Source organism: Oculina patagonica, chromosome 3, assembly GCF_052425735.1.
Source record: "Oculina patagonica isolate OP01 chromosome 3, crgOcupat, whole genome shotgun sequence".
In the NCBI taxonomy this organism is placed as follows: domain Eukaryota; kingdom Metazoa; phylum Cnidaria; class Anthozoa; order Scleractinia; family Oculinidae; genus Oculina; species Oculina patagonica.
The window spans coordinates 22,408,592-22,433,766 of record NC_135760.1 but is presented as its reverse complement, the minus strand read 5'-3'; the positions used below and the strand labels follow the sequence as shown (position 1 = coordinate 22,433,766).

Below are 25,175 nucleotides of genomic sequence, written 5' to 3'. Positions count from 1 at the left end.
TTGAGATTATTCCAAATCAGTAGACAACAGTTTGGAAGTGTAAGAAAACGGTTAAAACCTTGAGAGTTTGTGCTTCAACATCAAAATTATTAAAATCTGAAATTAAATATTAAAGGCGCTACACAAAGTTATATTGTTCGATAAGATATTTATTGTGTGACACGATTTGTGGTATCAAACTTGGATCTCACTAAACGTGTCACACTAAATATCTTTGCGAAAAATACCCCCCGGGCAAAAAAAGTGACTACTTATTTTCTTCGTTTTCCTCCTGGGATATGTTTTGTATGATCTCTAAATTCACCCCCTGCCTTCGTCAGTCTGGCCATACCCTCCCTCACATTCCCGATCCCTTTCCTTTCTCCCAGTGTCCAGTCCATTCCTGGCCGGTCAATTTTGTTTTGTCTCACCTCGGGTTGGAAAGCCTTATTTAAAAAGTCTGTTGTTAGAGCGAAAAAAACCTTCAGGGTTGAGGATTTTGTGTATATCCGCACGAGTTATAAAATAGGTTACACGAGGTTACACAACCTTATGCACTGGAAGGAAAACGAAAACGAACTGGTTGGACACTCTACGGTTGCTAACAAAACGTATTTTCCAGTGTTAGTCAGCGGCACGTACTTGGGGCTCAGATTCACCATAGTAACTTACAGGGTTCCGATAACAAGAGCGGGAATTTCCAGCTCGGAAAACTATCAGCTAGTTCATATGTTTTCTTGAATTTTACTCCAGTTCCTGTGGTAAATTGTTATTTTGTGCATAACGCATAAGCATGGAAGGAGATCAAACAGAGTTAGAACAGAGATCCGGCGCGGAATCGCGTGTATCAAGTGCAGCTTCTTCGCAAATCAACGATGAAGAAGAAGCAGATGAAGTGAAAGCTTCTCCGACATCTTTGGTTAGTTTTTATGCTTATTTAGGTTTTGTTTTGTCCATCGAGAATTCATTTCATTGATTTTTTTTGTTTCTAAACAAGGCTGTTGTTATTTTGTTAGAATATGTGCTGGTCATTCGGTGTAAACAAACATGTCCCAGTGCAGAATTTGTCGAATGGAAGTCGAAAGGTGAGCTTGCTTTAATTTTGATTTGAGAACATAAGCTTGTGTATTGTGGTTTAAATTTGTTTTTGGTTTAAAATTGAATCGACCAGTCTTTAATCTGAGGCAAAAAATCAACAACAGGAATCAACGTGGTTTAAAAAACATTAAGCCTAAACCCAAAAGTGCAGAACAAATTCAGACCACAACCCCCAAAAAAAAAAAAAAAAGCCGGAGGTCAGACATACTATAAATGTCTAATAATAAGTTCTGAGCTATCTTATTTTTACACAAAAAGATTTTAAGTCCTCCACCGGGAATATGGCCACCTTAGTAGCTACTTTAGCTTGTGGAGAGATGAACTTGTTTGGTGGGAAGTGCTTTGAGAAAAAAGGTACATGTAGCTGCACAAAAGATCTGGACCTAATTACAATGTAACTGTATTTCTGTTCCCTCTAGGTGGCATTGTTTGTGTGTGCACATGTTGGTGTCATGTTTGACTGGGAAGCAAATAAACAGCAACTTCTCCAAGGACATGTAAGCTGTTACATAGAGATCTCACGATTCTTAACCTGTTATGACATTGTATACATACTTGTAGCAACTTTAAATGTTGGTATGCACACAAGGACGTAAGAGGGACAACTTGAAGAGACGACATGAAGACAATGTCCGGGCTGGGACAAGTTTCTTCATTTAGATTACCAACTTAATCAAAATGTCTTGTCACAGGGACCCTATAAGTTCCATCAATGTGTTCTTCCAGAAAATATCCATACCCCTCCCACCTGAGGTTAAGTTTGAATCCCCCTTTGGAAATTCCAATTGAAGAGCGGCGGGAATAAACGGCCCCTGGACTTTCTGACTAAATCGAACATTATCGAAACAGCTCCAAATTGCGCATGCAGGTTTGTTTACGTGTGCTTAACAATGTCCTGTCTTTCATTTCACTGGTCTTTGTTTCGTTTTTGAAAAATTACACATGCAAAAAGACAAGGTTTTTGCTCGCGCGGCTTCTTTTGTCTTTTCTTTTACAAACGATAAACAAAGGAAACCTTTTGTTTCTCAAAACGATGAAGTCAGCTAAAGTTTTGGGATTACAGGCCTAGCCCCAACCCCTTAGCTTAACCCTAGCGAAAAAAAGCTTAACCCTAAACCCCAAGGGTTAGGGTTAGGGTCTGACGCTAGGGTTTCATTTCAAATTTAGGGTTAAAAAGCTAAACCCAAGTTTAAGGGTTAGGGTTAGCGTTAGCGTTTCAAGCGGCTAGCTTTCACTGCAGTCTGCTTGCGGTTAGCTTCTTTTTGTTGTTTCGGGCAAGACTATTGTAATCTGTTACCGTTAGCTGTAATTTTGAGGTGAAAGTGAAATAAAGACTGATTGTTGATTGAATACGTTTGCTCGTGTTGTCACATTATACTAGTTTTGCTTTCAGTTAAGTGCCGCCGGCTTGCTCTCACTTCTATTTCCACTCCTTACATCATCACACATCTACAAAATCCCGCGAAAACAAGATAAACTAAGGCACGAATCGATTGATTGATTGATTTATTGATTGATGAATATTTAATGAGGCACAGAAAATAATTTTGCAAGGGGAGGTCCCCCCCCAAACCTATAAAGAATTTTTTTAAAGTCTAAAACCAGGTCACTTCTCGGCAACTTTGTCGCGGCAGAACCCAAGCGGACCCTGTAAAACTCGCGTTGACGAAGTTCCCGGCATGAAACCTCTTGTTTTAGGCCTTCTATGCGGCCAGGCTCAAACTACCTTGTTTGCAACGTTTTTTCCGAAGCGCTAAACAGCGCTGTTGTACAAAACAAAGGCAGAAACATCACTCAGTTCTTCGAGCGATGCTGTAAACTTACGGGTATTCAGACTTAATGATGTCCTTCAACCACCTGGCAGCCGCAATCGAGCTTAAACTATAAACTTTTCCGTTTTACTTTCACAGACACGCCATTTCGCTTAATTCAAACTCTTCCGCCTCTAACATGTGACCTTACGTCACAATGCAGTATCCAGTCCTACGCTACTCAAATCAACAAAAGACATGCGCAGCGAGTCGAAGAAATGCTTGTTAAATGGTTTCTCGTCTTCCGTAGACGCTTAGAAAACCCTACAGGGAAAGATGTACACGCGATGCGTTGGAAAACTCAGACTGCTAGCTGACTGGGAGCACGTAAGCTTGCAAAATGCCTTTTTTTTTTTTTTTGCATACATAATTTCTGAAAAACGAAGAAAAGACCAGCCGAATGCAACACAGGACAGTGTTTAGCACACGTAAACAAACCTGCATGCGCAATTTGGAGCTGTTTCGATAATGTTCGATTTAGTCAGAAAGTCCAGGGGCCGTTTATTCCCGCCGCTCTTCAATTATGCTCCATACTTTCCTTTAAAAATGTTGGCTTTTGAGCCCCCCTCCCCCCTCCCCTTCAGAATTTCTAATTATGACCTTACATGGGGGTGGATATGGATACTTTCTGGAACTGCACAATTTTAACTGGTCTATATCTAACAATTATCCTGCAAAATCATGTGGAATATCGCCTGATACTTAGCCGTTGAGGCCATAGGCCGAGTTGGCTAAAATCAGATGATATTCCGCAAGATTGAGCACCTGATAAATGTTTTGTTATTCAACAAATTGTCAACAAAACACATTTTGCAGATAGAAGAACTGTATTTATGCAGCGCTTTACAAGATTTCGGACGAATCTTTGCAATCTACGTATATTGCAGGATATCTGTTATGTACGGATGACAGATAACATTAACATTTTGACCATATATGGGCAGCGCGAATGTGTTGAATAAAAATGAGGAATACATGTATGTTGTGAGATGATATCAAATCAAAGTGTGATTGTCCTTTTTTGTAAATGTTTGTGCCTCACATCCCTTTGACATAAGAAAAATACCAGTCATAGACTGTCAATGACATTGTCTGTATAACAAACCCATTCATGTAAAATCATGGGGAAGTGATTAGTTTCTCCAAGCAACAAATCTTCTAATAGCCAAACAGTCCATCTCATGCAACAAAACACTTATGACATGTAACTGTAACATGAAGCGAGTATTACTTCTTGCCTAGTTGTGTTTATCGTTATCATCATCAAATGGAGAATAAGGCCATTGATTCTTGTCCTCCAAGCCACCCTGTCTCTGGCCACAACCTCTACCTCCCCAGTTGTGTTGCTTACATGTATTTGTTACAGGTTTCCAGGTTTCCCCTCCCCATGCATAATTGTAAGTGATTTAAACACCTGGGAAGAGTAAGAAAGTTAAGTAGCTAAGCCCAAACTTAAAAGCTCCCAGAATCAATACTGATGTACCATTAGTGTATTGTGCAAACGCAACTGTTATTAATTTTACAGTGTAATGCCATTACCTGTTCCTGTGTCAGTGAAGACAGAAGGTGGGTTGCCACAGCAGACAGTGGCAAGGACAGCATGGTCATCATCTGGGACTCATACACAACGTAAGATTGTAACACTGTACATTTTGTAGGGGTGGCAAATGGTAAATTTGAGACTTTGCAAGATGGCAATTTAACTACATTTAGTAATATCTTTTTTGTGAGCCCGAGAATCTCTAAGCCTTGCAAAAGAAATCATGGCTCTGAGACAGCTTAGTAAAAAAGGAAACGGTGAGACCCATAAAATTTTACTAAAATTCTGTGAGAAATTTTTTTGAAAATCATTCAACACCCCTTTTTGTATGGAAGCTAATTTTCAGTACACTTTGTATTTAAGATAATGTTGAAGCTGAAACCATTATCCTTACTGTACGAGACTGCAATCTGAGAGCCTGGAATAGGTTCAAATGTACGCAGTGAGTGTGTCCTAAAATATCATTTTCTTGTTGATTGCCTGACAGGATTCCAGTACAGACAATATTTGAAGCACATCCTGATGGCTGTGCTGCTATAGCCATGTCACCTGACGCCAAGTACATTGCAACAATAAGCAGCACTCTTCCACAGGTATGAATCAAATACTTAATTCTTAAGGGTGATCAATATCTGAATTCTCCTTTGTATCAAATGCAAATGTCTTTCAGACATGTAACGAAAGGAAAGAAAATCATCAAATTGGCTAAAAAATAATAAGCATCTAATTGTTTCATTTGTTTTTTTAGACTGTATCTGTGTGGGATTGGACTACCAATGGTGATATGCCCATGTGTTCTGTTGTATTGGACGACAACTTTGGAAAACAGGTAGGCTGTGAAAACAAAGAATAACTATTGACTTCTATGTGTACTGCAAGGAAATTTTTGTACTGTACTTAATATGTTACTATGCTTATGCAACAAGAAAAGTTTTGTGCCCAAGCTTTACCATTAAAACTCTGTTGTTGTTAGGGTGACAGAGCTAGTTTCCATTGGAAACATCTCGTGCTATTGACGTTAGCAGTCCTGTTTGAGTTTGCGAAAGTTGAATCACTGAAAAGTGTGACAGACTGCTGACGTCAAAGCACAAGATGTTTCCAATGGAAACTAGCTCTGTCACCCCTGACAACAGCCGAGTTTTAACGGTAAAACTTGGGCGCGAAACTTCCCTCGTTGCATACTCAACTTATAAGCGTAGTAATCTATTTTTTACGTGATCAACAGCAAATGTCTTTAAAAATACTATATTCTATTTGTTTCTTCTTGACAGACATACATCACCTTCAACCCAGAGGACACAAATGAACTTGTCAGCAACAGTGAATCTCAAGTGGTGTTTTATCACCGGGTATGTGAACAAAATAATCATACTGTTAAACAATCTTAAGTCTCAGATAGATAGAGAACAACAAAAGACAGTACTGTTGTTAATTTGAATGACATAGGCCACATGGGTTCAATGCCCATTGGAAACATCTTTGTCCCACACTCACAACAGCTCAATTAAACTTTTTCTCATGGTATTTCACATTTTTCTGTTTTTTATTGTTATGTACCTATACTTGAATGGCATTGTCAATATCTACTGACATTTTGGTAATCCACAATGTTTTGTGTTGTCCTTTGTTGCCATGTCCTTTGTTGCCATGGCAACATACGCATTATGGGTAATCATACAATTGTATGCAAATGTTCTTGGTTTCTGCCAATTGAAAGCCTCAATGCGTATAAATTAATATTTAGAAATTCTTTATCAAATTTATAGAATGACACAACACTGGAGTATGTTGCCCCACCGCTCACAGACAAGGTATGAAAATATGTTTTAAATTTCATTTCAAGGCATTTGTCACTGCAACACATTAAAATTACAATAACCATGATAACTTTTTAAAAGTAGGTTTTCTGAGGCTGCAAATTTAAATCAGGGACAATTCAAGCAGTTCTTAACTGGCCTTGAGCAACAGTCAGTTTGCCTTTAGATTTTTTATTCAAGAGGTAAAAATTACGAAAACAGGTCTGTGATTTGGTCCAAAATAAAATTGAATTTTGTTAATTTTCTTTTTTGTAGGATTTCAATCGTAGCGTGGGTCAATACAGCCAGTCCATTTTCCAACTTCAGTCCCCCAGAGCACTTACAGCCACAAGTTGTGGTAACATAGTGGTCTGGGAACATGCAGGAGGGGACCTGAAGTGTAACAGAAAGGCATTCAAGATTGTTAAATTACAGGAGAAAGCTCTTACAGTTCTCACAACTACTGACAGGTAAGAAGCACTTATTGTATTTGTATGATTGTATTAATTGTTTAATTAATTCATAGAAACTGTCTTTCACTGAGTGAAAAATTTTGTCTTTATTATAATATGAATTTATACCCAGTACATATTTGTGGAACTTATTTTCTAATGCAAAAACTGATATTATAACATCAGACATTATCATACACGTACAATTGCAATTGTTTGGTCTAAACTGTTCTGAAATAAGTGGTAGGCATCTTTACCAATGAAAACATTGTCCTTGAACATTTAATGGAAGATATAACCTTTATTTGGGGATAGAAATGAAATGTCTGCAATAAATATCAATTTTTTTGAAGGCAGGGTTCAAAATAGAAGCCGGCTGTCGGCGGTCGCCGACATTTTCACGACACTTGCCGGCTACGATCGGCTACTTTTCACGAAAGAAATAGAAAATATCTTGCCTTGATCGGCCAACTGAAATCAAAGTTGCTGTAATGTTGAAGTAAACATTTCGTTTCAGAAAATAAAGCAGCTACAGGGCTAGAAAGTGCGATATAAACTTCTGGCGACTAAAACTTCTGGTTTTACGGTTTAGTTCATTTTTGTGTTAAGATGAATAACGGGCTGCCCTTCTCAGGTATTGTGTCCCTCCAGAAAATTATATTGGAATATCTTATTCAAAATAAGAAAAAAGTTACACTGCGTTTTGCCGTAAAACTTGCAACTGATGGCCGACTCTGTTTAAAATCGCCCCAGAATGCATTGCAAACCTGGTACGTAATATATGCATATGGATTGTGTCCCTTAAAAATGCATGGCTCTTTAACAGCCGGGAAAAAATGAGCCTTGACAAATAAGGCCGACAAATTCAGGCTAAAAACGAAATTTTATTTTGAACCCTGGAAGGTGCGCAAAAACAACTTGAAAACGTTGGCTAATGTTTTCAAACTGCAATCCATTTCCATCCGATGCCATCCGCAGCCAAACGCGCTTTTAAACAGTTTTAGTGCTCTAAAATAGCAATTGTTAATAAAAATGGACCATTACTTTTAGGTTTCCTACAACACAGATATGAATTTGGCCTGTTCAAAGATCTGTTAAAATAGGTGACATAGTCATTTTAAGATGAACAGCATTAAATGTTCTTCAATATTGTTTTACAATAATAGGTACATTGTGACAGGTGATGTGGCTGGTCACGTGCGATTTCTTGATCAACAGCTTAGACTTGCAAACTGGTAGGAAATCAAAAAATCTTGCTGAGTTTATTTTTAATCAACTACACTGTACATGTGATGTCATTATCATCATTGTCATTGTTATCATCCTCAACATCGTCATCAACTATACTGTATTTGAAGGGCTTGATGCAAAAAGGGCAGATTGAAGTGATTTTGGCTTGAAATGAACATGGCCAAAACAACTCCAAAATTCGCATGGAGGTTTCTTTACACAAGTGAAACATTGTAAGGAATTTATTTTTTGTGGGCTTTTGGTCCATTTCTGAGAAATAACACATGCAAAAAAACTAGGTTTTTCCAGTCGGCATCTTTAGTAGTTTCTTTGTTAAAAATGGAACAAAGATACTTCTAAAACACCGACTTGAAAAAGCGAACTTTTTGCATATGTTATTTCTTGAAAAGGAAGCAAAAACCAGGGAAAATAAATACTGACAGTACAATGTCACATACGTAAACAAACCCATGTGGGAAATTTGGAGTCTTTTTGTCAAAGTTCTTTTCAGTCCAAAATCACTTCCGCCCTTTTTGCACCGAAACCCTTCATTTATTCTATCAAACGCTGCAGGGTTTATTTTATTTTTTCGTGATTCGAGTGTGGCGTTTATTTGAAAGGGGGTTTTATACGAGGGTGGTGTTAATTTAAAATTCAATTTATTTCTTGCAAACAATAGTATGGTAACTGAACATTTGAATTTTAAAAAACAGAAACATGTTTTTGTGTTTGTCTGAAAAGTCTTTTTTATCAAGGAAAATATTTTTTATGCTTGCTTAAACTTGATTATTACTGCATTTACTTTTTGAGTCTTTTATTCGAATAAAAGCCGCATCAATATTTCTGCTCTAAAATGCGGCATTTATTTGAGGGCGGCATTTATTCAAGGGAGGCGTTTAATCGAATAAATACAATAACTTTTACTTGATCTGCCTTGCAGGTACAAACACTTCAATGCAGGACCTATCAATGCAGTATCATTTTCATATTCACCAAAGACAGTTGATACAGAGTAAGTTTTAAAGAATATTATCACACACTGACATATTCTTAATTAAATGCGTAACAGAAGTCCAACTGTTCTGTAAATAGTTAGTACAAAAAGACAACTCTCGTTATAGTGAACACGCTCAGGGCATCGTTTAGTGGGGTGTCAAATCACCAGTGAAAACTTCAATCTGAGTCAAGGCCTGGGCCAAATAAGAATGACAATCTCAATCCCTCCCTTCCTTCCTACCTCTTTCCTTCCCTCTCTGCCTGCCTCCTTCCCTCACCCCTACCCCCTCCCTCCTTCTCTTTCCCTGCTTCCCTCTGTTGATTTACCAAACACTGAAGGATGAGAGCTGCTCAAGAGTTTCTTTAACTCTTATGTGGCATGGACCACATGAGAGAAACTCTTGATGATGCTCGCGCTCAAGAAAGAATTGAGCAGGTTCAAATTGGATGGAAGCACAAGAAAAACGAGCAAATTGAAGAACTCTTGTGAGCTCTTAGTAGATTGGTTGGTTCGGTTTCCTTGGTATTTTCATGTTCTTTTAGAATTCTGGTTGTTTTACTTTCTTTCTTCCAGTTAAGCTGCTCAGTCAAGTAACAAATTAAAGTATCAATTTTGCTTATTTAGAACTTCTCCAGAGAAAAGAAATTTTCCTGCCAGCTCCACTTTAGATGCCAGTCCATTCATGGTGAATGACTTTGTGATCAGTACGTCCACAGCCAACATTGCACATTTTGCTACAGATGGAAGTGAACTTAAGGTATCATTATAATTATTAATGTTTAAGTTACTGTGATAACTTGGCAAATAGATATCAATCTATCAGTGACAGTAGTTTATGATCCTCCAGTGCAGGGTTGCCACAGGTCAGGAAATGGTCAGGGCAAAATAAAATTCTTCAAGGTCAGGGAATTTTATTTTGAGTCAGGGAAAATTGACATTTTAAAGAAAAGTCATGGAAAATTGACAGTTGCATGACAATTAAAACTTGGGAGAACTTACTTCACACCCCATTGCATGTTACTTCTGCTTTAGAATTCATTTACAAGAATGCAAAGTTATTGTTTGTTGGTTTAACTTATCTCGCTATTTGATCTGTTTTGAATTGCAGTTTGTACGTAAAGAGCATGACAGTGACACACATGCCATAGCATGCCACCCCTCTGAGTATGTTATTTGACTGCTAGATATGTTATCGCCTTTATTTAAAGATTATACTTTTTTGCTTTAAACTTGCACTTGCAGTGTTTTTTTGTCCCCGTGGGCAAACATAGAAACATTTTTGTCTGCAACAATGTTTTCTCGTAAATTTGCCACAGTCTAAATCAGTGATAAATAGAAAATTTTCTAGATGAAAAGTGGGGCTTTTTCGATGGTCTTTTAACAGTGGGCAACTAAAACAAATTTTTGCAACTAAAGCAAGCCAGTTAATAATTTTGATTAACACTACATTTCAATTCCAGGTACTGTCTTTTTAAAATACAGGTATATATCCTGTAATTCACAGCAAATGACAATTCTTTTTCTCAAAGTTAAAGGGCATTAACTTTCAAATTATGTATCTTTGTTTTATTTTGTTATTTTCCAGGCCAAGACTTTGCATTGGAAGTTACTCAGGCCTACTTCAGCTTTGGGATTATGAAAAAAAGTAGGTTGATGCAAATACAGTTGAATCCCGATAACTCCAACCCTCAGTAACTCGAACTGCCGCTAACTCGAACCTTTTTTGATTTACCTTCAGGTCATTTTCTTACTAATTTTACCCTCGATAACTTGAACTCCTGATATCTCGAACCTTTTTCGATTTCCCTTGAAGGTTCGAGTTATCAGGATTCTACTGTATATTGTAAATAGCAGAGATATCAGGCAGAGGTCCCACTAGAGCTAAACCCAATGCTTGCTTAAAGCTGCAAAATCATTTCCACGCAAATTATGCAGCAAACATATAGTTACTGCAGCCCCTTTAAGGAGGTTGGCAAATCTACACAACAAGCGGGTGAAGGATGACATACCTTGAAGGGGGTTCAATGAAATGCTCGTGAAAACTCTAAAAGTAGTCCCCCAGAAGTACCAGAATCTTGTGTTTCAATCAGGTCTGGCTCAAATTCATTTTACTTACTGAAGGTAGTTGTATCAAATATGAAGACTCTACGTACAAACATTGCTGTAATTTTTTGGAGGGTTGAGTGGTGTTCTGTATTGAAACATTTACAGTATGTTACTTACCGGTATGATCTGATTACATTGCTATCTGACAGAGAATTGCTGACAAGTCGAGTATTTGACCAGCGTCAACTGATGATCCAGTGCATGACATTCAACCCAACAGGAGATCTCTTAGGTTGGTAAAATTTTTATTTTGTGTTTTAAGCAATTTTTTGCTGCATTTCTTGATTTCCTATAGCCTCTTACACAGACCTTCTTTGGACTTGTCACGGGAGAAATGTGTGACGTGTCAAAAGAGCGTCTGTGCAGGAGGCTAGATATCCTATAGGCCTACAAAAATATACATGCAAAAGTCAAAAGGGACGCCACCTCCTTCTAATGAACCACAATCCTTGGGAGTCTCAAATCAATGAATTTTACTGTAAGAGCCTTGGAATGTGTACTCGGTTGGCAGTCATTGGTCTTAGGAATCTGCATGTTTAAGTGTAAGAGAAATATCTTATGTCTTTTCCTGTATTCTTAGCTGTTGGATTTACAAATGGCAGTGTACGAATCTTGGATGGCTTGATGCTAAAGGAAGAAGGGCGTGGTGATGGACTTGCTGTATTCAACCACTGTCATGACTGTGTCACTAACATCAAATTCTCTCATGACTCCAGCTATTTGGCCACTACTGTAAGTAAACTGATAATCACCTTGCTCAACAGAAAGACATTCAGTACCTTATACCCATATACAGTCAACGCTCTCAAAGATGGACACTGCTGTGAATGGCTCCAACTGTCTGTCTTAGAGAGGTGTCCGTCTTATGAGGTCCCCTGTTTTATGAGTCAAATGAGACTATGAGTCATGAGTCATGAGTCAATGAGTCAAGCTGATTTTTACACAAAGTAGGATATTATCTATTGAACCATGGTTTACCTTTATACAAGTAACCTTACAAGCACTTCACATTGCTTAGGGTTAGTTCTACTCTGGTTTGCTTGCGGTTAGTTGCACTCCCGTTTGCTTGCGGTTAGTTGCACTCCGGTTTGCTTGCGGTTAGTTCCACTCCGGTTTGCTTGCGGTTAGTTCCACTCTGGTTTGCTTGCGGTTAGCTTTAATTTGTTAGTAAGGGTAGCACTATTTTCAAATTTGTAACTCTAATTTAAGATTTGACTCATTGACTCATGACTCATGACTTATTGACTCATTTGACTCATAAAAACTTTACTCTCCCGTCTTATAGGGAGTCTAGTTACAGTGAAATGACTGAAAAACTGCAGGGGGGAGACCAATACCTTGTGTCCGTCCTTTAGAGGTGTCCATTAGAAGAGTTGGCTGTAACCTAGAAGAAATGTAAGAACTGGTTGCAGATCTGTTGCTTTACTTTATGATCACTGGTTTTCTCCCAAACAGGATCTAGACCGCTGTGTAACAGTTTTCAAGGCACAAGAAGGTGACTCAGACCAACCGTGGGTTTACATTGGTAAACAGAGAGCACACTACAAAACAATACAAGGTTAGTACGTTTAGCAGTTAGTTCTAGTTGTTAGTGCATTTGTCTGTTTCCCCACAAATGTTTCGTCGATCGCTGATTTTCATCAAAAACGCATACAAGTCCGCAGTACAGTCTAAGCACTGATGAGTCCATACATACATACATACATACATACATACATACATACATGGTTTATTTGATAAAGCAGGTTACAAAATAATTGGCAAGACGTTAAGTCCTGATGTGGACCTGCACTATCTAAAATAATAAATTACAATAAGATCCTATATAATACATAATCCAAAATTTATTTACAATATCTGAATAAATAATGATAGGTAAAATAGAATAGAATCCCTACTAGATTTGAAGCAGATCTACCCTAAAAGTGAGAAAGGCTCGCTTTGATTTTAGTAAACGCTATACAATAGAGTAAAGCAAGCAAAAGCAGACGTTTGTACTTGTTGAGTGATGCTTTTGTCCATTACTGTAAAGTACAGATTTGTTTACATCTTGTTTGCAGACATTGCCTTTGGGATAGCTCTCGACAGTAACATTCCTCGACTGCTTTCACTGGGTCAGGACAGAGTATTGGTATGTACACACCACTCACTGTTAATTAGCATCTAACTTCTTACTATTTCTCATACACAGTTTGAATGGTACTGATCAGTCTTCAGTCGCATCAACAAAAAATATGAAGCTAGTTATAGCTTTGATAGAAATAAGTTTAAAACGGGAAAAAAAGTCAAGAAATGTCCTGGTCTTCATATAGAGTGATTTTTGTTTGAGTGTCATAAAACCAAAACCAAAGTAATCACTCTGGCCAATCACAAAGGACACAGACAGTCTAGTGAACCAACAAAAACTGCAAGCAAATACAAATAGCCGATGCTAAGTGCGCGAGAACGTGTGTGCAAGCGAGCCGAGATTGGTTTTTCCCCCCGATTGGCTGAGAAAGTAGCGCGAGTTTTTAAACCAATCACTAAGCGTAGTACTGCAAAATCAAAGCAAATGCGAATTGCTCTCGACACTCAAGTGAAAACTACTCTATATAGCACTTATGCCGCTAAACGTTACTTATTCTGTAGCTCTCATACAGTAGTTTATGCCTCAGTATGTAATGGTTAAGCATTTTTCTTTGTCTTTTGCTTGTGCCAGGTGGAATATGATCTGCTGAACAGCAGCACGGATGATCTACGTCTAATCAGTTCGGAGAGAATCGAACAAAGCGCGGTGCCACAGTGCTTTGCTTGGTATCCACCAATTGTCAAAGAGAACTTTCTTGTTGTAGCAAACGATCAGGTACTATTGAAAAACGAAGTTTAGAACGTGTGTAGAATCAATGGTAAAGAGAAAAAGCGCGTAATTTGTTTGCAGACTAGTCTGATTTAGTGTAAGATGTCTTGAGAGGTAAAAACATACTGCGTGATCAAAAATGAATTTTTATACCTAATCGTACCTTTTTGGTACGCTTCGGGGGCATATCAGGCGAGTTTGGTCGAGCCATGGTTTGTATTTTGGCGAGACGCAGTCGAGCCAAAATACCCATGGCGAGACCAAACTCGCCTGATATGCCGCCGAAGCGTACCAAAAAGGTACGATTAGGTATTTACCGTACCCAAATTCAGCCAAACATCCGGTGATATTATTCGCTCTGTTGAAGCAATGCTTGACAGGTACGTAGTTTTAAATGTATTGACCTACTTTTTTCGGTCTTCAACACTTTTATCAAGTTCTCTTCTCACATTGTTTTACTCGTTTGTTTGGAGTTTCATTCTCTACATTTTCAAAATCCAAATTTAGCGAAAAATTTGGAAACTCCGACTCCATTGTTTTAGTCTGAATGTTTCAGTACTCGTCGGCAAACATCGCTCGAGCGCGCTCAATTTTAGTTTGGGCGGGAAAGTCTTTCTCTTTTTACGACAGCTAAACACCGCAAAATTTAATTTACGAAGTTCTATTTGATAGGTAAAACCACTTTTCAAATCATCGTACAGTAACACTACTTTACTTCAAAGTGACCATGATATGGTGGCATATCAGGTCAGTGACTTGATATCGTAGGATATCAGGACAGTAGATCGCGCTCCTGATTGGCTACTTGCGAATTTGGGTTCGGTAAGATTACATATCGCTCATATGCCCCACAAGAAGTTGCAAACAACTATTTGGGTTGTAAATGGGATTTTGTTATGTCGAGTTGTCGTGTTTTGAGTGTTATTTTGTTAGCGTTATATTCATCATTTCGATAGTTTTGGGTTGTAAAGATATGGCTTTTGACTTTTTCGTGGTCGTGATTTTTCATTTTCTTTTCTTAACAGTTCAAATTAAAACTTTATAACTCAACTACAAAGATGTGTAGGCAAACGTTACTGGGACCAACATATGGCACTCCGCTAAGAAGGTAAGTAATACACAAACAACAGTAACTAACATTCGCGCGAACATTGGTCGAAATTTATAGTCAATGAGAGTATAGACCATGAAAATGACGTAACCTGTGTGAAACATCTCGTACCCCTGCTTCCCCGCTTTTCAATAGGTCTTAAACGGACCGTGTCACGGATTTTAGCCAAACTTAGGCATAGGAAATGACCATCAAATTTGTTTGAATGTATAAAATAACCTTTTAAAACAGTGAAGGAATAGGCAATAATTAATTATTAATCACTGTTTAATCACTGTTTGTTAAATACAACACGCGATGGTTAAAATGTTTCCGTCCACAATAGGGATAGTTGCATTTCAAGAACTTCTTATAAATCAAATCCCAAAATCAAAACTGCTAAGATGATTTTTTAAAAATAATTTTCAGTAATCAGAGACAGTAATGCACGGGTCAGATTTCAGTCTGTCATGTTCAGACAGTTCAGTTACGCAAAACTTGAAAAATTTGAACAGAAAACAAAACTTGAACGGTCAAGGATTATTTGGAGACAAAATTTGTATTCAAGTTAACATTACATTTGCCGTTAGAAGCAAAAAACTTTTGACTTTCTTGTGTGTATGACATGCAGTAATTTTAGTGAGCGTCGCTTATTGATGTTATTCCTACGCGGAGCGAAAATGCGTGCCAAATAAAATAAAAACGGTATATGATTTGGAATAAATCATCGGTCAAACAATTACTATAAACACAATCAACACTAAAAGGAAGCATTTACCCGACTTCAGCATTCTCATAAGTCAAGAAAACTCTATTTGAAGTCAACAGCCCGCCTTTGATTTTCATGTCTCTCCACAGGCAGCCCAGGCTCTCTCGTTAATTATTTGCAACGGTCGTTGTCGGTTCGACTCAAGCGATTGATATGATAATAATATAATAATAATAATAAAAGATTTATATAGCGCCATATCCATGGCTCATGGCGCTTTTCAGTAAAAATATTATTAAAAAAAAAAAAAAATGAAAAACTTACTTTTAAAAAATTTACATCGATGATTAAAGGAAATACTAACAAATAAAATAGCTGAGCTGTAAAAATGGAAATAAAAACTAAGAATCATTAAAATCTTTGAATTGAAAAACTAACTCATTAACTAACTTAACTAATTAACTAAGTGACTAACTAATTGTCTAACTGAACTATCTACTACTGGTTAACTGACTAACTAAAAGTCTAATTATAAAATTTGTTAAAAAGATATGTCTTTATACAAGTCTTAAAATCTGATAGCGAGCCGCTCTCTCTTATATAGTTCGGGAGAGAGTTCCATAGGCTAGGTGCTACAAAAGAAAAGCACCTTTGGCCATAGCTTACTAACTTCACAGATGGTATTTTTAGTAAGTTTTTAGACGAGGATCGTAAACTCCTGGTTGGTGTATAGGGCTCTAGCATCTCAGTAATATAACCAGGGGCCTGGCCGTTAAGCACTTTGTAGGTTAAGAGCAGTATCTTGAAAATTGACGAATTTGAGATCTTTCTTTCCTAAATTACAATAAACTGTAAGCCATATAAATAAAGATCACTTACCTATTGTTAATTGTCTGCTTTTGCGTGATTTTGAGGGGTTTTGGGACGTTTATTTCCCACTTGCCGCTGACGCCCCCTACTATTATTATTAGTAGGGGGCGTCAGCGGCAAGTGAGGAATAAACGTCCCAAAACCCCTCAAAATCACGCAAAAGCAGACAATTAACAATAGGTAAGTGATCTTTATTTATATGGCTTACAGTTTATTGTAATTTAGGAACGAAAGATCTCAAATTCGTCAATTTATGAAGCATATTTTTCGATCGCTTGAGTCGAACCGACAACGACCGTTGCAAATAATTAACGAGAGAGCCTGGGCCGCCTGTGGTCTCTCTTCGATCGTAAATCAAAGGACTCCAAAGTCGAAAGATTATTTCATCGCTTTGAAGACCTTGATGTTCATTTTTTCGGCGGTCGAATATTCTGTAGGGTATTCTCTTTCGATTTATAATTCCCTAAAGGTGTATTTATCGGTAAATGAATGAATGACCACATTGAAAATTTTAACAGCGAGCCGCGTGGACGCCATTTTGGTCATTAGCTCTCTAGTAAGGAGTGAGAGACTGGGAACCAGTTGGGAAGAACAATACAACCCAAATATGGGGTTTACTTACACCCAAATATGGTAAAAAAAAAGTCCCTTACGCAGAACGCCTAAAAAACTACCAGTAAACGTCTCCAACTTCTACGAGATTTTTATTACCTATTGTCAACCATACATGTAGAAATAATAAGCGAGCAAGCGACGCCAAGCCGAAGATAACATGTAGCTGAAGCGACGTTTGATTTGTCGACCAGGCAAGGTGAAGCAAATTATTTCTCCCTCGAATATTGCTTGTATTTCTATTTCTATTACTTGTAAGTCTTGTTCAAAAAGTCTTATTAAAATGTGATCTTTATAAACGAAGTCTCTGCGTTCGTACGTAGTTTTTCAGGGTTTCAACTCCCATACATGTAAAGTTATAATTTTATCGATCGGTCTCCGCAAGCGCTATTGTTTGTTTAAAGTGCGTACAATGAAAAGTAAGCATTGTTACAACAAAAAGAAAAGGTTTTTCTAAGTTATAAAAGTAAAAAATCGATAGGTTGACTTTGTTTGTTAATCGTTTTTGAGACAATCAGTCGCACGTATCATAGGCGTGTGTTGTCGGCATTTCCAAACGCGTGAAAAGTCGCTCGTATTTTGATTAGGCTGTACATGTAACAAGAAGGACTAAAGTAGCTCGTATTTTTATTAATCTGTTATAAGAAGGACTAATAAAAGTTATAAACATGTTTATTAACATTAATCTTTGAGTCGAGTTCCGCTTGTTCACGTGCGTATCAACTTAGGGCACATTTATTTGCAACATACGCGAATAGCCGTCGCATTAATATTTGCCCGTTGGATTTTTTTATTGTTTTCAAGCTAAAAAGCAATAGAAAATTCAACAGGCAAATGCGACGACTATAATTCTTTGTCGTATACAAAGGTCGCCTAAAGAAACAGCCCACGCGCCAAATTGAAGTCTACCGACGCGACAAGTTTCGATTCAAAACAAACAAAAGCTTGCAAGAATACAACATTCAAATTCAATGTGCTGTGTGAGTTTCAAGGACAATTTTTCGGGAATAATAGTGCTTACCGTCTACTCGTAATATTGTTTTCATTTTCGTTTCACATCTGTAATGAAAATTAAAAGTTTTACAGCCTGAGAATGTAGATAGATTTCCGTCCATCGTTGTAAGTTTTGCGACACGTCAAGTTTCCATTCAAAGCTTTCTGGAATATTAAAATTTGCGTTGAAAATGCAAATTAAACGCGCGAGTGAGTGTTAGGAAAAAGTATCTATATACCGGTATGTGTCCAATTCAACGACTCTGTTTAGCCAGTTTTGTAATTCTCGTTTCCTCTCTTCAATAATTTGCCTCTCTCGATTATATTCTTCTATCCATGCATTGTCCGCCAGAGGTTCTTGAGAGTAAGCGCCTTCTTCTTTGTCACTCTTATCTTCTACTGCAGTGCAAGCGATCGATTCGAGTTCCCCGGACTCGATCTCTTCGTTCGAATCAGATGAACTACTAGTCTCGTCTTCTTCAGATAATAAATCGCTGTCAGGCGAGTATTTCATCCAAACTCGAAGAATTCTTGGGAAAAACAAACCTTATGTAGTGGCTGTCAAGCAAATAAACAAATGCAAACGCTTCGAGCGGTTCCTGACATGACGTCACTCATCACCAATCCTCGATTACGCGGTCAACTTCTTTGGGCGTGGCTGAAGCGGGAACTTTAAAGCTCGATTTTGCACCGAAAAAGTGGCGGAATCCAAAAAAATCTTTTTGAATACCTGTTAATGCATTATAGAGATACGAAAACCACAAAAAACCTGTAGGCTATATAGACACTTTAAGATTTTCTCTGCCTATACACTCATACGCACACGGCTCTATGATTCTGCCGCCTCGACAGCCTCGCCTCTCGGCTCGGCTGTCTCGTTGGCAATTAACTTAGCCGTGACATAGTCCATTTAAATGCACAAGTGTAAAAAATTATACGCGTAAAATGAAAGAAAAGAGATCTTGGTAGTTTTGTTTCATCTTTCTTTGTTCCAGACTTTGTTTGCAACCTAGTAAGTTGATGCATAACTCCTTAGATCTTCATCAATGCTACTCATATCGACAGTGTTTTGTTGTTGCACTGGTTATTGGATGTGTATAGATAAATACAGCAGTTTTTATTTGAGTGCCAAAGTAGTTTGCATTTGCTTTGGTGTTTTAGAGCAGTTTTCAATTGAGTGTCGTAAAACCAAAACCAAAACCAAAGTAATTACTCTGACCAGTCACAAACGACACAGACAATCCAGGGAACCAATCAAAACTCAAGCAAATACATGTAGCTGGCACGAAGCGCGGGAAAACGTGCGCGAGCGAGTCGCGATTGGTTTTGGTTTTACTCCTGATTGGCCGAGAAAGTGGCGCGAAATTTTTAAACCAATCACTAAGCGTAGTGAACGCAAAACCAAAGCAAACGCAATTTACTTTCGATACTCAAGTGAAAACCGCTCTATTACTATGATTAGTGATTGGTTTTAAAAAAATGGCACCACTTTCTCCACCAATCAGAAGTAAAACCAGCAGCAATCATGACTCACTTACACACGTTTTCCCGCACTTCGCGCCGGATACACGTATTTGCTTCGAGTTTTGACTGATTCCTTTATACAGTGGAACCCCGATATAACGATATGCCAAAGGAGCAGTAAAATTTTATCGTTATATCGAGGGATCGTTGTATCGAAACTCCCGATATAACGATATGGCCGTAAAATAATCGAAAATATCGTCATATCGGGGTAAACCTAAATATGTTTTTTACTGGACAAGGAGGATTAAAATACATTATCATTTTCGTATATCATTGTTCAAAGGTGTTGTCAGAAACGTTAGAGACTACTCGATTACTGTTATCTTGCTGGATTAAATTCAATATTTTGCTTAAATTGTGACTGTATCGTTATATCGGGGAACATTTTACGTTCGGTCCGCTAAATTCTCATCGTTATTTGGGAATATCGTTATATCGAAGATCGTTATATCGGGGTTTTGTCCCATACATTTTACTGTAACTTTTGCCGGGACATAGAATATTCATCGTAATATCGGGAATATCGTTATATCGAGGATCGTTCTATCGGGGTTCCACTGTATTTTGCCAGAGTCATAATGTTTGTTTTGGTTACGACCTCAGCTGAAAACCGCTCTAATAGTCGGTATGGCACCACGTAACAGCTTTAATCACTTTGTGTGTTTGTTTGTTATTCACAGGCTTATCGTGTTACCACCTTACGAGGAAAGATTGACGCGCTATCTCACTTATATCACAGTGGACAAGGTAGGAAATCTTTATTTGTAATAGGTATCGCTTGAAAATTCTTTCATCTAATTGGCCACCTAAAGGTGGTATTTAGCATGGCATTGGACTCGGAGGTGAACATGGCATTCAGACGAATTAAGAGTTTTCTCTTTTATACAGTATAGATGTTACAAAATTCAAGAAATACCCCATTACCTGATACGTGAATCACAGGCTTCTTTTCAAATGAATTTTGTGTGGAATTCCCTCATTAGACAATGGAATGATCTTATTTAGAAGACACACAACACCCTCTATCGCAAATCCGTGAATCTGATTGGTTCTCCCATAGTTTACTATTCGCAGATGGAACACAATCGCGCACACTTGCTCTAAAAGAGAAAATTGTTCTTAACGTTTGGCCTAAAAATACTTAAAATGAAGGCTTTGAACTGTAATGCTCTAATAGGTATCTACTAAAACAATCAAACCACCCGCCCTCGTTTTTTACGAGCGATAGTAAAAAATCGAGCTCGTAGCCCAATTTTTAAAGTATATTTTGTGTCTTCAGGTTGGACTTCAATGTCTGCCGTTAGATGGCAATCCACATAAGACCATGGCCTTGATTGCACATCCAGAAGGAGTAAGTATTTATTTCAAACCAGTTATATTTTCATGTACCTGTATGTGATTGGATTACATGCAGTTCAAGTTGGAAATTAATTGGACTAAAATGATGCGTTACAAGCGTGATTTGTGTGAATGGAAAATGCATTGTCGTGGATAGTTTTCCACATTTAGACGTTTCACAGCCCTCCATTTTCTCGTATTTTTCTTCGATCTTGAACGCGGAAAAAGAATCGTGAGAGAACTGGACACTAGCGCAAAACGGGAGCCGCAAGGGTGTAGGGTCGCCCCCACCCCCTCGTGCTCCACGCTCGCTGTTTCTTTTGCGTTCTTCAAAGTTAAAAATTTATTTCTTTTTTCTTTTTTCTCCAAGGTGTCCAACTTGGTTTGTTCTTATGACGGTAAATATGTGTTCACGGCCGGCGGAGAAGACCGCAGTGTATTGATGTGGGAGATTAACCTGGAGTAAGTATTAATCTCGATCGCTATTTAGCTTGTTTACTTGTTCTTAGTGAAAAAGACGTCAAGGATGACGATAACGATGGTTTCTATGCGTGTCTAGGAATGTTTTTTTTTTTTGTATGTCAAAAGAAAACAAATTTTCCATATTAATCACGCCCCTTCCATTTCGATTATCGGTATAACTTTGTTTTATTCCTCTTCAGCGCCTTGGAAGCGGCGGTAGCACTTGGCGGAGAGGGCTTGGTTCCATTCTATGGTTTGCTAGAAGGCGGTCGTGATGGTGAACTGTTCGCTGAGCTTGAGGACTACTTTTATTACGCACAGATAAGAAGGTTGGTAATATTTTTTTGTCTTTCAGTCTTGTTATGTCGAATGTGCTTCTTGGATGTACTTTTCGATTCTGCAAAGATTTGTTCAGTCAGTGGCAAAGAGAAGCCGTTTTGGCAACTCCTCGCAGTGAAAACCCGAGGACTTTTCCGATTCCTGGCGAAAATGCACGAGAACTTCCGACAGTTGTCACATCAGCCCGTCGTCATTGGAATAAGTCTTGTTGCTTAGCAAAGTCTCTGCCATTAAATCGCGGGCTAAATCAATGTTAAAACGAGAATTTATTTACTATAGACTTACCGTATTTATTCGATTAAGCGCCCTGGGCGCTTATTAAATTTTTGGACTTTGAGGTTGGGCGCCTATTCGAGGCTGGGCGCTTATTACATTGTCACTTTTTTAGCAAGTAGTACGTTTATTTTGCAAGAAAACAATGTGTAATAACTGGTAATTACTAAACGTGAAGGTGTACGAAAGCTGAATATTAAATGTTCATTGAAAGTTTCAGTAAAAAAACTCGGTCTTCGGGATAGTCTCTTAGTAGCACGTAGTCAATTTTAATCTCAACTTCAACAATAATCAAAATTCCTCTTGTGCCCTCATTTTAGGCGGGAGGGGCGCTTCTTTTCCTACCTACTGGGTGGGCGCTTATTCGAGGTTGAGCGCTTAATCGAAGAAATACGGTATACTATGGGGAAACCTCTAAAATGGTTCTTATGTATGCCTTTTTTTTTTCAGCCAAGGTGTGGACACCACAGATACAAGACAAGTATCAGTAAAGGTTCCCTTGACCCAGGTGCCTTACATCATGCGCGCTCTAGGATTCTACCCCACGGAACAAGAAGTAAGACTTACAAGAGTCCATATTTTTCCTTCTTGGTGCTGGCTTTTACTAATGTTAATTTGTTTGCCTCTGTGCCAGGTTGATGATATGCTTAACGAGTTGAAATTTAGTAATTATGTCGAAACTGGAAAATACGTTACCGAGATCGATCTGGGCCAATTTATAAAGCGTAAGTATTTTAAACTCTTATAACTTCAACTTCTGTTTTATTGGTGTTTCTGTTTTATTCTGACACAAAAAACTTCTCTTTCCCCAGATAAGAGGTTGTCAGGCAGCTTTAATTTTCCAAAAATCCTTTTCGAATAATTTAAATAATAACATTTAATATAGAATTGTTTTAGGTTTTCGTTTTCGTTTAATTTTGTGTTTGTCAAGCTTTACAGCTGGTTAAAAAGTCCTCGTTCAAAGTCCAATCAATCAGAATGAAGTTGTTGTTCTCAACCAATCAGATACAAAACTACAACCACACGTGATTTGGCTTATGTTCGTTTTCCCGAGCTTAATTCCCTCTACACTCAACTTTAAGTTCTGGTTGGCTCGTTAAATTTTTTTCTTTGTTATGATTGGTCAGATGTGATTACTTGTCTTGGTTTAACAACAGTCATTAGAAATTCCTGACAAAGTTGTAAACATATATGGTCAGTTCCTCAATTCTTAAAACTTACCTACTTTACATTGCTGCCTTAGTGGTAAAGAGAAATTCGAAAAATGAGCACTGCTAGAACTAGAACTAAAAAGCTACAGGCGAACTAAAAAAGATTAATGGTTGTTCTGTTGTTCTTTAACAGTTTATGTTAACCATCGTCCTGCCTTTGGTCTCTCACCGTTTGACTTACATGAAGGATTTACCAAGCTTGGTACACCAGGTGACGAGGGGTTCGCCATTGATCGTGACAGACTCTTGACACTTCTGCAGAACAAAGGTATAACCAATGGGGTGGTTTTGGGGTTTGGGAAGTACTCCCATAAATGGGCTATATAGGTGTGCGCGAAAAATGTCCCCATTTTTTCGCGGTCATTTTTTTTCATTTTCGCTTCACGCTCGACGGACACTGCGAAGAAATAAGGTCTGCTTGTTGTCTCCCTATTATAAACTTAGTGGAAGTCACCGTATTGAAATGATGTTATCATATCTCTTATCTGAATGAAGTAAAGGTGGATTTCCTTTGGTGGGACTACATTCCCCCACACCCAACCCGGGGGGGGTAATTTTTGCCCCAAAAAGGCCCGGGCCTCTTTCGTTACCCTCTCTACCCGTCGATACGCGCATTTTACCCGTAATCACCGTGGTTTCTCTTCCTAGGTGAACATATGACAGAGGCCGAACTGGCCGAGTACATGACCACATTACTGGGTCTAGGAGAACTAGGTGGCAGCGCAGAGACTGGAACTTACGACGCCTCTAATGCAAGCGAGTTGCTCAAAGAATATCTTCCGGAGAACATTACCGCTGACAACTTTGCGGCGCAAGTCTTGGGTTTCGTTACTGAAGGAACGGCTACTCCCACTAGCTAGGTTTTCTTTTTATATCGAAAATTTGTTATAAGTTTAGACGTTTTAAAGGCGTGGAGGACGAGGTTTATTTATTTTTTTAGAAGTTTAGGAGTTAAAAATGCTTTAAAAATGTGAAGTGTTTGCCATACTTTCGGAAAGCTCCTCGCGTTCTTGTAACAAAACACAAGTTCCTGGAATGGAGTGATCAGCGCAATTGATTTAAAGAAAAAACAAAACCTCAATTGTAATTTAAAAAATGGGTTTTTAGCAGCTGTGTAACCATCCTGTTATCACAACACAATCCTATTATGGTTCTTGTAAACTCTTGTACCTCCTTTATTTTATCAGGGGACTTTTTGACAAGATGCTTTTTGTTTTAAAGGGCCAACTTTTAGCTGTACATATGTATATACTGGCCGATCATCTTACGCATGTAAAGCTGATGCTCCAAGATTGGCCAGCTTGTAATAAACATGTATATTTCACAGCTCTTGTTGTTGAAACGTGCGTCCCACTATGAGTTTCCGAGGCGTTCCCTGGTAGTCCCATCCATTCGTCCGTCCATGACGCTGTGTGTCCCCCTCTCAATCCCCGTGCGTTCTAACCAATCACAAAAGACGCCGGCAGTGCAGTGAACCAATCAAAACTTGAAGCAAATGCATATTGCCGGTATAAAGCGCGGGAAACGTGTGTAAGTCACGATTGGTTTTGGTTTTACTTTTGACTGGCTTAGATGGGGGTGCGAGTTTTTTTTTTACACCAACTGATCACCAAACTTAGTCATGCAAAAACAAAGCAAACGCTTAGGTCTAATAGTTTTGACACTTAAGTGAAAATCACTCTATCCTTTGCCCCTATCCGTTTGTTACGGACTAAATTTATACGCTTTCTCCTCTTTGCATATCTAAAATTGGCTTGGAGCATTACAACTGCCTCAAAATGAGGTGCAAGTCCAACAAGATTTTTTAAAACACCACCCCCAGAATTTTGTCAAGAATTACCGTCAATTTGTTGGTCCTCATTCATATTCCCTGGTAGGAAAGAAGTTTTAAAGTGTCTTGGTCTAG

The 25,175-nt window shown here is 38.3% G+C and overlaps 1 protein-coding gene across 1 annotated transcript; it reads left to right on the top strand.

Moving 5' to 3' along the window:
• The first annotated feature begins 653 nt into the window (after window positions 1–653).
• Window positions 654–24,601, top strand: LOC144645283 (cilia- and flagella-associated protein 251-like). Its single transcript, XM_078504798.1, has 28 exons — window positions 654–898; window positions 996–1,064; window positions 1,497–1,574; window positions 4,414–4,517; window positions 4,916–5,021; window positions 5,177–5,257; window positions 5,700–5,777; window positions 6,195–6,239; window positions 6,501–6,694; window positions 7,843–7,911; window positions 8,847–8,918; window positions 9,528–9,660; window positions 10,012–10,067; window positions 10,489–10,548; window positions 11,159–11,241; window positions 11,590–11,741; window positions 12,465–12,567; window positions 13,070–13,140; window positions 13,708–13,851; window positions 14,871–14,953; window positions 20,327–20,393; window positions 20,926–20,997; window positions 21,355–21,446; window positions 21,647–21,775; window positions 22,509–22,614; window positions 22,693–22,783; window positions 23,403–23,537; window positions 23,918–24,601. Exons 1-28 carry the CDS (start codon window positions 773–775, stop codon window positions 24,127–24,129), a joined length of 2,811 nt encoding a protein of 936 aa, XP_078360924.1. The 5' UTR covers window positions 654–772; the 3' UTR covers window positions 24,130–24,601.
• The last annotated feature ends 574 nt before the right edge of the window (window positions 24,602–25,175 follow it).

Coding starts and splice junctions, on each gene's coding strand:
- LOC144645283 (XM_078504798.1), top strand. CDS start 773: ATGGAAGGAGATCAAACAGAGTTAGAACAGAGATCCGGCGCGGAATCG. Junction 5,022..5,176: donor TAAGCAGCACTCTTCCACAG/GTATGAATCAAA, acceptor TTGTTTTTTTAG/ACTGTATCTGTGTGGGATTG. Junction 23,538..23,917: donor GACACTTCTGCAGAACAAAG/GTATAACCAATG, acceptor TTCTCTTCCTAG/GTGAACATATGACAGAGGCC.